General features: G+C 43.9%; 1 protein-coding gene across 1 annotated transcript; it reads right to left on the reverse strand.

The window, feature by feature from the left end:
- Positions 1 to 9,091: 9,091 nt before the first annotated feature.
- On the reverse strand, positions 9,092 to 12,688 carry LOC147451306 (linamarin synthase 1-like). Its single transcript, XM_086520285.1, has 2 exons — positions 10,739 to 12,688; positions 9,092 to 10,655 (listed from the first exon to the last, which is right to left on the reverse strand). The coding sequence occupies exons 1-2, from the start codon at positions 11,247 to 11,249 to the stop codon at positions 9,496 to 9,498; spliced, it is 1,671 nt and encodes a 556-aa protein (XP_086376411.1). The 5' UTR covers positions 11,250 to 12,688; the 3' UTR covers positions 9,092 to 9,495.
- Between the last annotated feature and the right edge of the window lie 1,737 nt (positions 12,689 to 14,425).

Raw genomic sequence — 14,425 nt, forward strand, 5'->3', positions numbered from 1 at the left:
GCTTTCTGACAGTTTTGTATTCAATGCCCACCATTGCTGCCAAGATGTTATCATATATGGACCTTCCTTTGATGAACCCATGTTGATGGGGAGAAATGATTTTGGTTAGTAAGGGGGCTAGTCTGAGGGCTACTGCTTTAGCTATAATTTTGTAGGCCACCGATATCATCGTTATAGGGCACCAATGTTTCAGTTGAGAACAACAGATCTATTTTGGGATGGGTTTGATAAGTCCTCTCTTTACACTATCCTCCAACGACCCTTCGACCATGGCTTTATTGGCCAATCTTGTGATTGGGGCCTTGAGATCATCCCAAAATTCTCTATAGAATTCCACCGTCATCCCATCCTAACCGGGGGACTTTTCCTTGCCAAGGGCTTGCAATGCTATTGAACATTCATCTTTGAAGAATGCCCGTTCCAAGCCGTTAGCTTGAGTGGGAAATTTCCTTCTTGACACTCTGCAGTAAGGTCCCTCTGGCTTCTTCCACTTCTTGGGACTGGATCTCTGGCTGTCCAATGATTTGACTAAGATAGCTCAACATCAAACCATCCATCTCATCCTGGTTATGGACTGTTGTCCCTTTCTCATCATAGAGCAAGCGGACGTGGCCCCGGATCTACTTGACTTTTATAGCCCTAAAAAACTGAGCTTGATTGGAGGCTTCAGGTTGAAGAAAAGTCTCCCTAGATAGGAAGTCTTTCCTTTCTGATATCTTCTAGCTGCTCATTAGCAAGGTTAGATTTGGCTTCAAGCCATCGTTTGTGTTCCTCCTCAGTAGCATGCCCATTGGCTTTTATGGAGGTAAGAAATTGTACCTCCGCTGTCAGATGCAGAAGGTGTACCTCTCTAGCTTTCTTAATTCGGGGGCCCGAGGTTTTGATTTCTTTCTGGATGCTCAGAGAAAACAGGTCCCATGCATTGTGTTTGTTGAGGTCGACATCTTTTTTGAGCTTACCCAGTGCTTTCTTGGTCAAATTGCTGAAAAGAGTGCCTTTGAATCGGTGTGCCCCTATTACTAACAGTTTTTTCTCACCTCTTGGGGTCTACTCCTCCCCTTTATTCTTCTTAAAATGTATTTGCAGAGGGATATGATCTGAAAGGCCTTTTGTTGGGACTACCTTCATCTCCATCACCGACGGTATCCAGTCAACTTGGTGTGAGCAATAGCATATGTCCAACCTAGAGGCAGTGCGGGAATACTGGAGACTTGTATAGGTGAAACCAGGCGTGTTGTTCCATGGGCCGAGTTCCCATAAGTCGATTATCACCCACTTTTTGCAAAATTTGCCATTTAGACCTTTCCGAGCCAGTCAACATACTGGAGGATCATGTTCTATCCCTGCTCTTTTCTACCACATTGAAGTCACCAACCAACAACCACTCCCCTTCAATAGGAGTATCCCTAAGATGCATCCATAGTTTAGCTCTTTCTTTTGCATTGTATGGTCCGTACACATTCACAATGGTGAAGAGATGCCCTTCCCATCTGATTCCAATCCCCAGGATTCTGTCGGATGGGTGGTTAAGAACCAACTTCGGCTCCAATTCTCTATCCACAATGCTGAGGACACCACTGAAACCGTTACTTCCTTCTCCCATAGAATACCAGTTTCTTTCCTAGCACCTGCTTTCTCTTGCTATGGACATCTAAGTGGTGTTCCTCGATGGCCCAACAGTTAACTGTCTTATCCTTTTTTATTTCCTCCCAGAATAGGGTACTCTTTTTATCGGTTTTCAATCCCTTTACGTTCCAAGATTGGATAGTGAGAGACTCCATCATAAATGAGGGGTTCATTGGGATAGAGGAACGAATTCTTCAGCATCTGAATCATTTCCCCCCCCCCCTCTCCTTGGTCTCAAGAGAATCCGCGGGTTCCAAGTCAGGGGATTTCTTTTTCTGCAACGTTGCAAATGGATTGTACAATGGGACAGTGAACCCTCCTCCTTTCGAAGGGGTGGAGGATGTATTAGATCCTTTCACCTCAAGTGTTCTCATGACTTGCAGTACTTTGGAGTCTCTTGCCACTGCCTTCACTCTTCTGGCTCTTTTCAGACCGGCAACTTGGACAGTCGTCACCGTTGTCACTGTCATAAATTTGGGGGTAGCAGCGGGAGTAACGATCCTATTATTATTGCTTGCACCTTTGGAAGTTCGTTGTATGGGGATCGATTCCTCCGCAGTCTTATCCTGCATCTTAATATCCATTTTGTCACTTACCGTACCTCCTTTATCCTTTTTTGCATTTGTCCCTTTGTCATTGCCTCCTTGCTTCTCCAGTCCTTCCATCGGGGATTCCATTTTACTGAGGGCCTGTGCTACCGAAGATGCAGTATCATTAGACCTCAAGGGGCAGTCAATATCATTAGACCTCAAGGGGCAATCCTTGGCAAAGTACCCAAAGTTATTGCATTCAAAACATGTCCCAAAGATTGTTCCAAAGTTTAGCGGAATAGTAACTAACCCAGCTGAATAGAATGCAAGAAAAGTCAAGAGATGTCACAGTGTCAAATGAAAGGTGGAATCAAAAGATCCATTTACTATTTGAAAATTGAAATAACATTTAAAGTAAATTTGAAAATTGAAATAACATTTAAGGTAAGTATTCATCATCACATTCTCACTGAAAACATTGAAATAAGCGTAACCCAACTCTCTACTAAGGCTTCTTTTAAAAAGACAAAAAGAAAATTGCACTCTCAAGGGAATTTCGCTATAAGTGTTAGTTTTGGTATTAGGACTTACAAGTTGTTACAATGCAGAATGTTGCTGAAACATTATTTTCATTTCTTTTCATAGGAATCTAAGATGCTCTTTTTTGGCTTTAGGTAGAAAAAACGGAGCGACAACACGTGGAGAGAGAGATAGATGCCATGTGTTACGATTATTGTAATGAAGGTGAACGGAAAGAGAATTGTTTGCTCTGTATGATTGGGGCGCTCGGGTTGCATTGCGAGAGTTGCAAGGCATTTCGTGCGTGGGAAAGGAAGAGATGGAGGAAAAAATCATAGGGTTGCCTAGGAATGTAGTGGAGCAGCACCATACAAAGTTAGAGAAGGGAAAGGGAGCAACCATCATTTGGAGACCTTGCATGCAACTCTCTCTCTCTCTCTCTCTCTCTCTCTCTCTCTCTCTCTCTCTCTCTCTCTCTCTCTCTCTCTCTCTCTCTCTCTCTCTCTCTCTCTCTCTGCCCATTCACGTGGAGTAAAGGGTTTCTTATTCTTGTTTATCTCCATCATGCATAAGAAGATTACTCTCCCTCTGAAGCTTTTCCTCTTGAATTCTCTATTGTGTGCAGGCCCGTATGAAGCCAGTGCATGCATGTTCTACATCGCGCGGCGGTTGTACGACACCTTGTTGTCCATGGCCACCCTCTACACATGCGATGGCCTTCATTACCTACTGCTTGTTATCAACTCACTACACATGGCTAGCTTCTACGTGTGCAATGGCTTGTGTCAGCAGAGAGGGCAAAGAGGTGTCCTGCTGCAGTTTGTTGTAGCCAAGGTGCACATGGGGCAAGGAGAGCCGGATAAAGGTTGGGCTGCAAAAGGTGCATGAGGCGGCGGAGGCAATGTGTGGCAACGGAGGAATGGATATTTGCTTTTGCAAGTGCGAGGGGGTAGGAATCTGAGCACTTAATTAATTAACGGATTGGAGATAGATTGAGTATGTAGCAATGATTTTGGCTGTGCTGGAGGTGTCCAAGGATGCGAAGATATTCTTGTATCTATGTGATCTTATTTCAATGCGTGCAGGCGTCTTTGTCAAATATTGATGGGGTGTGTGTGTGTGTGTGTGTGTGTGTGTGTGTTGTGCTTTGGCATGAAGAAACTGGATGTTGGATGCAAGTCCAGTGGGAGAGATCTAGAGACGTTTTGAGGAGAGTCGTTGCGAGTCAAACGGGGAGGTGTTGAGGAAAATCATTGTAGCAAGTAGGAGGGGGGCAGGTGCAAGCGAGGTATCCATATGTGGCTTCATGTATTGCAGAAGGTATCTGTAGGGAGGTGTGCAGGAAATAGTTCAAGATGGAGGGGATGTGTAAGTGTGGGTCAATGCCATGGCGGTAGGGTGCTAGCAAAGGGGGATGCTCTCTCTCTCTCTCTCTCTCTCTCTCTCTCTCTCTCTCTCTCTCTCACACACACACACACACACACACACACACACACACACACACACACATGATGTTGTTAAAATGAGGAAACTCCCTCTGGTATATTGGATGGGCCTGTCAACATTGCCTTGGTATAATTAATTGGGATTTAGTCTCAATATCTTGTATTGACCTAGGAAATCTCTTGTAAAAAAGAGGGGTGTGTATTTAAGAAGTGAAATTCTTAAATAGGAAAATTGTTAGTGGATTCTTAATATATTACCTAGCACCTAGTGAGTTAAGGAGGGTTTGGGCGAGCTGGCTTGACTCCGCATACGGTGTCCTTTAAGCTTGATGATGGGGTGCCCCCCTTGACGGCATCTGCCATACAACACATCTCTTGTGCTCACTCTCTATGTGTGTGTGTGTGTGTGTGACGTACGAGGCGGCGTTGATTCTTTTTCCCCCTCTTGAAGACGGACCCACCTTGCTGCTATGAATGGAACGTAGCTACTAGTTTCGAAGCCTATAAAAGGTGAGCTTCCATGGTCACTTAGCATTGGTATTGGTATACGTCTGTGGTATGTATGTGTACTAGTGAAAGGTGTTTGTACCTTGAGATTGTGAGGATTTAGCGTGGAAGGGGGTGCGTGTTGTTGGTTCTATGGCAAAAGGCAAAGACAAGCAAGCTATTATGGAGCTAGCTTCTCCGACTCAATCTCAGGTGGCTTTGAAATCAATATGGACTACTGTCCGAGCTGCTTGGTTGTGGTGTGATTCACCTTTTGTTATTAGAACTCATGCATGTTCTTCACTATACTAAGTTGATGTATGATAGTTATGAAAATAGTTAGCTACTTCATCTAACCCTTAGGTATCCACGACTGTGGTTTTTTTAATCTCTTTCAAGTTCAATGGAAATTTCCAAATTTTGTCTTCTAAATTGTTGTAGGAATGCATATTCACAGTGAAACACATTGAAAGATCTTTCTCAATGCAGGTTAATTGTTGTCTTGTGTTTCCTCAAAAAAAGTAATGTCTGATGGTTCTATGACCCTAATTTATGGTAGGTATTGGCTTAACTTTGCAGTATAAGTCAAACGGCTTCAAAATGTTTGTTGGGAATGTTACTGCGGTTACATTTCTTTGATGTAGTGCTTACAACAAACATTTCCACGCATTAAGACTGTACATTTCTCTTACTCGGGTACGGTCTATACTTGTTGATCGTTGTATGACAGTTCACTGGCAAGATACCCATGTGGCCGAATACGGTTGTATGGTTAAAATGGTAGGTGGCCGAATATGGTTATGAGTATGGTTGTGAAGGGTATGAAATGTGGCCAAATATGCTGTGTCCGGTACGTTATGGCTGCCTAGTGGCCGAATATGGGTGCTACATCTGGATATGGCTGCTCATATGACCGAGTGGTTATGAATATGTTAAGAACGGTTGTGGCCGAATATAGTGGTGGATATGGTTTCCAAGTATGGTTGCGCATGATACCTTGTGGCTTCTTATATAGCCGTGGTGTTTATTGCATCTTATGTAACGAGTATTGATAACACCCCTTGGGCATATGGAACAACTAGGGGACTCTGGAATGTCTCACTGTTATGGGTTTATGGTTAAAAGGATTTGAGCATTCATACGTACTATCTTTTATATGGTTTTTTGGACTTTAGCTAGGTAGAGAGTAGTACACACTCACTAACATCTCTTTGTGTGTAATGTCTGGTGGTTCTCTTACAAATTGGTAGATGACCCTATTTTAGGTAGGTTTTGCCTTATCTTTGTGGTATAAGTCATGCGACCTGGGAATGCTTTTTTGGGCAGCTATTGCGGTTATATTTTTGATGTAGTGCTCCTAGGGTTTTGGTATTGAGCTTACCTATCTTACTCAGGTATGGTATATACTTGTTGATCGTAGTGTGACGGATCATTGGCAAGCTACTCTTGTGGCCGAATATGGTTAAGATGGTTGTGGCCGAATATGGTTATGATTATGGTTTTGAAAGGTATGAAATGTGGCGAATATGTTATGCATGGTACCTTATGGTTGCCCATGTGGCCGAATATGGTTGCTACTTCTGGATATGACTGAGTGGCTGTGAATATGGAAAGAAGGGTTGTGGCCGAATATGGTTGTGGATATGGTTACCAAGTATGGTGTGCATGGTATCGTATGGCTGCTTATATGGCCGAATATGATTGTTTATTGCATCTTATGTGATGGACATTGGTAACATACTCCCTTGGCTTATGGAACAACTAGGGGACTCTGAAATGTCTCACGATTTTGTAATTTTATGGTTAAAGGGAATAGAGCATTCATACTTACTATCTTTTATATGTTTTTTTGACTCCATCTAGGTAGGAGTAGTACATGCTTACTAACATCTCTTTGTGTTATAGGTGACTTCAAAGTATAGATTGATTGCACGTATGAGCACTATTACTGACCCAAAAAAATAGCGGCAATTAATGTCAAACTTTCTAAAGTTAAGAAATATGTATATGTAGCCCATTTTGGGGCTTAAAAACCTCATAAATCTCGTCTCCTTCCATATCTTACGAGAACTCGCAAAGCAAAAAAGGTCCCATTTGGTTTCCCCGCAACCCCTTGTAAATGAAACCATCTCTAAATATATGTTATAGTTTTTTACTATTTATCTTTGAAAGAAATCTAGTTGGTGGCATCTATAACAAGTGGGATACCCATACATCACATGCATACAATGCCAATGCTAACTAAACGTTGTGTTGTTTTGATTGGCAAGTGAGGGTTACCTTCTCAACTATGGTTTTCAAAGTTCCTTGGCTTGAAGATGGTGGATATATATATCTTCACGCTCTTGATTCTTTTTTACTTGTGTATAAAGTCCGTTCTGTACTATGAATGGGAATTATGCCACCTTTTCATTGATATAGTTTCTAGTGTCTTTTGTAATTTGAAAGGATTCTTTGGTGCTTATGCTATATTGTTACTAGAACACACACACACACACACACACACACACACACACACACACACACACACACAAAACGGAGGCAACACATGAAACGATGCAGGGGGGCTCCGACGGTGGTATTTCTGTAGATCTGCACGCGACACGCATCACTTTGATGCAGTCAGAACGTGGCAGAGTTCTTGATGCAGTCCCATGCTCCCTTGCATGCTGACTTGTACATCACTTGTGTCAGCTACGATCCTCTATTGTCCATCATCATCCCCATTCGGCACATCGCTTCGCTCTGTTGCAATCCTCCGTTGTCCTGTAGCTAACCTTGCACATAGTATAACTGCAGAGGGGGGGGGGGGGAGGCGACATGCAGATAAGGCGACAAAGAGGGCTAAGTAATGCTACACAAAAGGAGGCCAGGGAACAGGGGAAGTTGAGGCCATGAAGAAGTGTCTGCAGAGGACAGCCATGGGAGGGGAAGGGGACTTTCGAGGCGCTAGAGCGAACAGACGAGAGGATGAAGATTTCAATTTTTGGAATCTCAAATGGATTCCATCTAATAAGTGGAGAATAGAGCGGGTATGTGACTTGTGTCGCTCAAAAGTTTAAATTTGTAATCAATCACATGGCCTCTCATACTTCATATGCTACCGTATTTACAAGCTAGTTCAATGGCCTTATATTCTTCTCTAGAAGAATTTCTTTTAATTTTTGGATTATTTATAATCAAACGGTGCACCAAAGAGTACCTCAATGGTGTATTGTGAATTTTTTGTCGAAACAGCTCGAAATCTAAGAGCAAACATTTTTCATCGTCATCCCCATTCGGCACATCGCTTCGCTCTATTGCAATCCTCCGTTGTCCTGTAGCTAGCCTTGCACATAGTATAATTGCGCGGGGGAGGAGACGGCATGCAGATAAGGCGACAAAGAGGGCTAAGCAATGCTACACAAAAGGAGGCCAGGGAATAGGGGAAGTTGAGGCCATGAAGAAGTGTCTACAGAGGACAGACATGGGGAGGGGAAGGGGACGTAGGAGGCACTAGAGTGAATAGACAAGAGGATGAAGGTTTCAATTTTTGGAATCTCAAAAAGATTCCATCTAATAAGTGGAGAATAGAGTGAGTATGTGACTTGTGTCGCTCAAAAGTTTAAATTTGTAATCAATCACATGGCCTCTCATACGTCATATGCTACCATATTTACAAGCTAGTTCAATGGCCTTATATTCTTCTCTAAAAGAATGTCTTTTAATTTTTGGATTCTTTATAATCAAACGGTGCACGAAACAGTACCTCAATGGTGTATTGTGATTTTTTTGTCGAAACAACTCGAAATCTAAGAGCAAACAGAGTGGCAAGAGTCATTTGATGATATTGTGGCACAATTCACTAGAATATCTCAAACACAAAAAACGTGTTATTGTTCTCATCTGACGTGATTGAAAAATATTTGTTATGCAAAGCATTTAGGGGGGTGGGAAATCCAGGTGTTGTATTTAAAATTTTGTTTCATTTCATGTATTTACACATTATTTTTGTTTCAAAGCCCTCTTATGTAACACTTTTTACGATGAAAGTATCCCTTATGTATCAAAATGTGTGTTATTTCAAATACAATTCCCCTTATGTATGTATATTTTCTAGAACTGGAGATTCAAAAACAATCATCCCGCTTTAAGATTCAAAAAAGCCGTTTGAGAGCAAGAGGAGAGAGAAAATCTCGCTTAGGTTTTGAGAATGATTTAAAGTGGTTTGATTTCCAAAGTTTTTCTTGTGGATTACAAAATGAATTTGCCCAAATCCCTCAGTCAGATGCCGGAGAGAACATGCTGAAAAATTGCATGAGTACAACAATATATCACACATGCAAGCATTGAAGCAACGCGTGAGCCACAAAAAGCAAAAGACAAAAAAGACGATAACCTTGAAAAAAAGTACCACTTGAAAACGAATAAAGCGGTTTATACATATGCACATGGTTAATAACGAATGCGTCGAAGTACCTCGTTCCTAAAAAAGAAGAATTCACGAGAACCAATCAAGTAAGCTTACTAAGGAGGTGAAGAGTGGTCATGGGCTCACCGCCTCACAGGGCGGCAACTCAACTGTAAAGTACGAAAGACACGTTTGGCAATTTAACTGGCGACACCACCATACATAGAAAAGGTGTAAGGGTGCTTGGTACAAAGCGGGGGAGTAGGTAAAGGCGAGAGTCGAGACCATTACAAATGGCACGCGCTAATTTGACTACAACGCGCTAATTTGACTATTTCCTTTTGGATACTTAATTAATTGCATTTTTAATTGGATCAAGGCTACATCTAGCTCTAAGGGCTGTGACCTATCCAAATCCAAATTACATACGGAAGTGTTAGGCTAAAAAAACGCATGCAAGAAGGCTCCTGATCGATTTATTTTGCATGACTTATTCCCTCTATATTGCTTCCTCCTGGGTTATCTGCTTCAAGAAGAGATTCCAAGCCCTAGCGGAAGACCCTTCTTCTGCCAGCGCCTTGCGGGCCGATGCCTGCAGCAACCTCGCATTGGTGCGTAGTCGATCTGAGGCGTGGGAACAGGGGTCCATTAGGAGAAGAATCACTCGTTTCACCTCTTGCCTCTCAATTAAAAGGCTGTTCGTCTGCGAACTGATGGAGTAGGAGAATTCTAGGCCCGCTTCCCACAAGCTCACAGCCAGGCGGCCGTTGGTGCGGCGCTCGCCCACGTCAGGCCAGCACAGCATCGGGACTCCCAGCGTCACGCTCTCTATTGTGGAATTCCACCCGCAATGCGTGAGAAACCCCCCTATGGCGTCGTGCGTCAGCACGCTAAGCTGGGGTACCCACGAGACCAGCAGGCCCCGGCCCTTTATGTTTTCCAAGAAAGAAGGGTGCAGCAAATGAGTGTAGCTGCTCCAGCCTTGGACGAAGCCGGGCCGGATTGCCCATAGAAATGCCTGGTTGCTGGCCTGGAGGCCCTCGAGAAGCTCAGTGAACTGCTCGGGGCTCATGGCAAAAATGCTGCCAAAAGAAATGTAGAGTACAGACCGAGATTCCTTCTTATCCAACCACTGGAGGCAGCTGACGTCCGCACTGAAGATGCCAGCGCTGCTAAATGTAGCGGCCTTTTTAGCGGCAGTGAAGCTAGCTTTTTCTTTAGCTTTAACAGCAGGACTGCTCCCTGCTTTTGGAACATGGTTTATGGTTGCAGTCACGGCAGTACAGAGGGGTGGTTTGTCCTGTACAATCTCTGGCTTGTCGTTATTGAGGAGAGCGCCGATAGCGGGGCCGTCCGGTCGGGGGCTAATTCCGTTGACAGCAGTGGCTGAAGGAGGGAGCAGGGGGCCGATGGCGTAAGTGCGGACGGGGAAGTTGGCGACAAGGGCGTGAAGGCAGTCGGGCTCCAGCTCAGAGAAAGTATTGAGGAGGACAGCGGCCGCCCGCAGCATGGGCTGTAGCTGGCGGGATAGGAACTGATAGATGAAATCAGCAGGGTCGCTTCTCACAATAATGGGCAGGTCGTTGAGATCCATTGGTGGCAGGCCCGGGATGCAGGAAACCATTTCCGTGTTGCTGTCCTCAAATACAGCGTTGGCAGCTGCAGGTTATATATGACAATTTTAATCAGAATTAATGACAGATTCTGCAGAATATACCCAGTGTAATAAAATCTTGCTTTACCTTTGAAGGTTGGCATTCCTTGCGAGATCAGCCCATACATATGCCAGATCACATGATAGACAGCCGCAGAGGACGTCCAGAAGGCCACCCGTGGGACGCCCGCCTTGTCTGCAGAGTCCTGTGTCCAGGACATGAGAACATCCGAAACAATGCAGGTCACAGGCTCGCCATCGTGCGCCAGCTTGTCTAAAAGCTTCTCAAAGGGCTCGCGTAGATCCTCTGAGGCCTTGAAGGCGCCTACAACGTGGGTGGGGTCCCCATGCAGCTCGGGCGGCAGCCCACCCGGGATGCCCACAAGCCTTATATTCTTGCTCTTCTCTATATACTCTTCATCACTCTTTGTAGCTTGCGCTTGCATCATCCTCGCATGATTGTGCTCTGTGTTGACGAAGGTCACCATGAAACCTTCCTCCCTAACCAGCTTTTTACACAGCTGCATCAATGGCACTATATGCCCTTGGGCGGGATAAGGGACAGCCACAATATGGGCCCTCCTTAATCCGAATGCCATTGAGCTAAAAATAGTATATGGCTAAAGCTAATCAATCAAAGGGTAAAGTTAAAACTGGACTCCAAATCTCTGCTACACATGGAGGAGATCCTATGTGTGGCTGGAAGAGCTATTATATCAAGAAGTGAGAGAGCTTTTGCCATCATTGAAGATTAAACAGCTAAGCGGTGATTCTGATTAGGGCTAAGGATAAGCAGCGTTCTTATGAAGGCTTAGGATTAAATTAATTACGGCAGCAGTACCACTAATCATGGGGTTTCAGGGTGGAGCGAAAGGCCGATTGATGGCGAGTTGTCCTGTGGAAAGCTTGGCCTTTATATAGGTCGAGAGGGTAGCTGCGAAATGGGCGTGCTAATGATAGTGGACTACACTACTCAAAATTCCAAAAATGGTGCGCTTGTAACATTACAACAGTGGGATTTTTAGCGCACATATATATTGTACACACTCTGGAGTCTTGTCCTCTTTCGGCATGTGACGAGTCTCCATACTGCCAAGGTGCCTTGCTTTACTACTGCAAAAATATTGCCCCTGGAAAGGAATTTATTCCGCCAGTGAGTAGATTGAAAACGTGCTGCTATCCCTTCGCCGGACCTCAGCACCCTATTAATTTTCTTCTAAAGTGGAAATTTCCTCTTTAGAATAATTAATAGGGTGTTGTATAATTGCCAACACCATATGGGAACTGCAAGGCTGCTGTGCAGCGCGCAGCCAGCTCCTGCAAATATGTACGTGCTATTACTTTTAGATGCTCGATCTAATGACACTTGCATACCTTCTTGACGGATTGGAAAGGACCATGAAAAGTTGCCCTAGCCGCAAGAACGTTATATTAAAACCAACATACCTCGTGGTGCAAGTATGAATGTCATGGTTACGCCACGAGGTCGAGACTCGAGACTCCGGTTCTTGTCTACGTATATAATATGTATCAAAACGATGCATAAATACACATAATGTATGTGCGTATGCACATATGGCTCTATCTTTATTAGATTAACTAGTTGGACTCTTTGTAGATACCAATTTTCTCCACAACCTACCCTTGTAGGTGCAAATCGATCAAAAAGTCATTAGGTATGTATCCGGACTCGCACTAAGTTGTCTATGACTCTACTACCGTTGAGATAACCAACTCGTGAAATGGGTTTCGATATCTATTGTGTATCTCTTTCTTAACATTAAAAAGTTGTCTATGACTCTGGTCCATTGAGATAACCAACTCGCCAATGGGTTTCGATGTATGCGTGTTGTGTATCTCTTTCTTAATATTTAAAAACATAGTCATCCCCTTTTTTATTCACGGGGTCTGTCAAGAGTCGGTCTGAAAAGGTTTTCTCAGAATCCTCACTACATACGTGGCTACTTCCATATTTTAATATAGAAAATATTGTTCCAGATTTATTCCTACAACTTCTTTTGGTAGTAACATAGAGAGCGACATATTATTGAATGGATTCTGAGAAGTTGGACACTAACATTTATGGTCATGTCGGTGTGATGTAGCAGGTCAAGGTAGCTGAGTCGTGGGGTCAGATAGCTGGACATGGTATAATCCAATAATACTTAAGGTTTTTAGTTAGTTCTCTTATCCCCAAAGTGGAATGTAAATAGCCTCAATTATGAGCTGTCCCTTTTTGAAATTAATATAAATACATGCTTAGATGAAGCCAACTCACTCTAAGCATGGGGGGATGATTGCACCTAATGCTCTCTCTCTCTCTCTCTCTCTCTCTCTCTCTCTCTCTCGTTGTGTGTGTGTGTGATCGCGTACAATCTTGATTACATGTTATGAGATTAATCAGGTATCCATATTTGATGTTTTATGGTTTGCATTGTATAACGTTGAATATTTCGTAGGGCTCTCTGTGCCTTCGTGATGTAGCAGTGCTATCAGAGCCAGCCAAATGCTCTTGGCAATATGGACATCACACCTAGAAAGAGAATCATGGCAACAATCGTACCTTAGAGCTAAGCTTATTTGTTTTTGTATTTTTTATATTTTATTTGACTACGGTTTTGTTGGTCGAATTCACGGTTTGTGTTTTCTTCTTAATTTAATCTATATGTAGTTTAGTAAAGCACGACCACCTCCCTCCACATATTAATTTGCCCTTGTGCAAGGTTAGTTTAATAAGGATCTGCCAGAGATTGCTTGTTTGCTTGCTTGCTTGTTTGTGGGAACAACCTCCAAGGCATTTGCTTTTTTTTTTTTGTTGATTGGTTATTGACCTAAGGGCGAAAACACATGTATCACCAAGCAGTCAAGTACCCCTCGGCAACGACCGACTCTAAGGCCACGACACCCCATACTAGCACTCAACGCAAGCGGAAAGATGACACAACGCAACACAGACACAGATAGAGAGAGTTTCATCATCCTCTCTCTGCTATGGCAACTGCTAGCCGCCAGAGCATGATGCACTGCCGGGGCACAACCTTCCTACAGAGGACTCGAAGCAGGCCCTGCCAATCGTAGGAGGAGTAGCATCCTGCCTCAGTCTTCTTACCTCCTGCTCTTTGGCTGTCCCGCCTGCAACGATCGCCATCATCCTTGCTTCATGCAGTATCAACCACTCTACTTTTTCTACCTACTTTTTCCCCAGCTGCCATGCAAATCCCTTTATCTTGGAACACCCCTCCAATGGACATGCCCTCATCACCTGGTTATTGCCACATCTTGGCGGCTTGTGTCTGTGTGTAAGTCATAGACGAGAGCGAGATAGTGTCACTGCATGTCCGCCTCACATGGACTCTCATCTTCTCGTCCATAAGTAATTTCTACATGTACTGTTGATTTACCTGCACCGCCCTCACCAACATTACTTGCACGAGTGATCTACAACCCTTTGTACTCCCAACCACTCAAGAGCATCGCTCCACCCACTGCTACAGAGCTAGTGATCCCAGCATCGCTCACTCACAACCACACAGGTTGTCCTCTCATAGGCCCCTCCTCACCACACGCGCCCACCTACGTTACCTTTCTACTCTGCTCTGGCAACCTTGGCTCCCACACACACACACACCCTTCCTCGCCCTGCATCAGGACCTGCACGTAACAAAAACCAAAGACACGAATCACATAAATAAATTAAAAAACCCTCAACGGTCCTTTTCCACACACACACATATCCTTCTCCCTCTCCTCATTAGGCTATGCAACAACAGTCAAT

The sequence above is a fragment of the Adiantum capillus-veneris genome, chromosome 9, assembly GCF_014529385.1.
Source record: "Adiantum capillus-veneris isolate H3 chromosome 9, ASM1452938v2, whole genome shotgun sequence".
In the NCBI taxonomy this organism is placed as follows: domain Eukaryota; kingdom Viridiplantae; phylum Streptophyta; class Polypodiopsida; order Polypodiales; family Pteridaceae; genus Adiantum; species Adiantum capillus-veneris.

Excerpts from the sequence above, each read along its gene's own strand:
- LOC147451306 (XM_086520285.1), bottom strand. The coding sequence starts at position 11,249 with ATGGCATTCGGATTAAGGAGGGCCCATATTGTGGCTGTCCCTTATCCC. Across the intron at positions 10,656-10,738 it reads AGGAATGCCAACCTTCAAAG|CTGCCAACGCTGTATTTGAG; the intron begins GTAAAGCAAGAT and ends TATAACCTGCAG.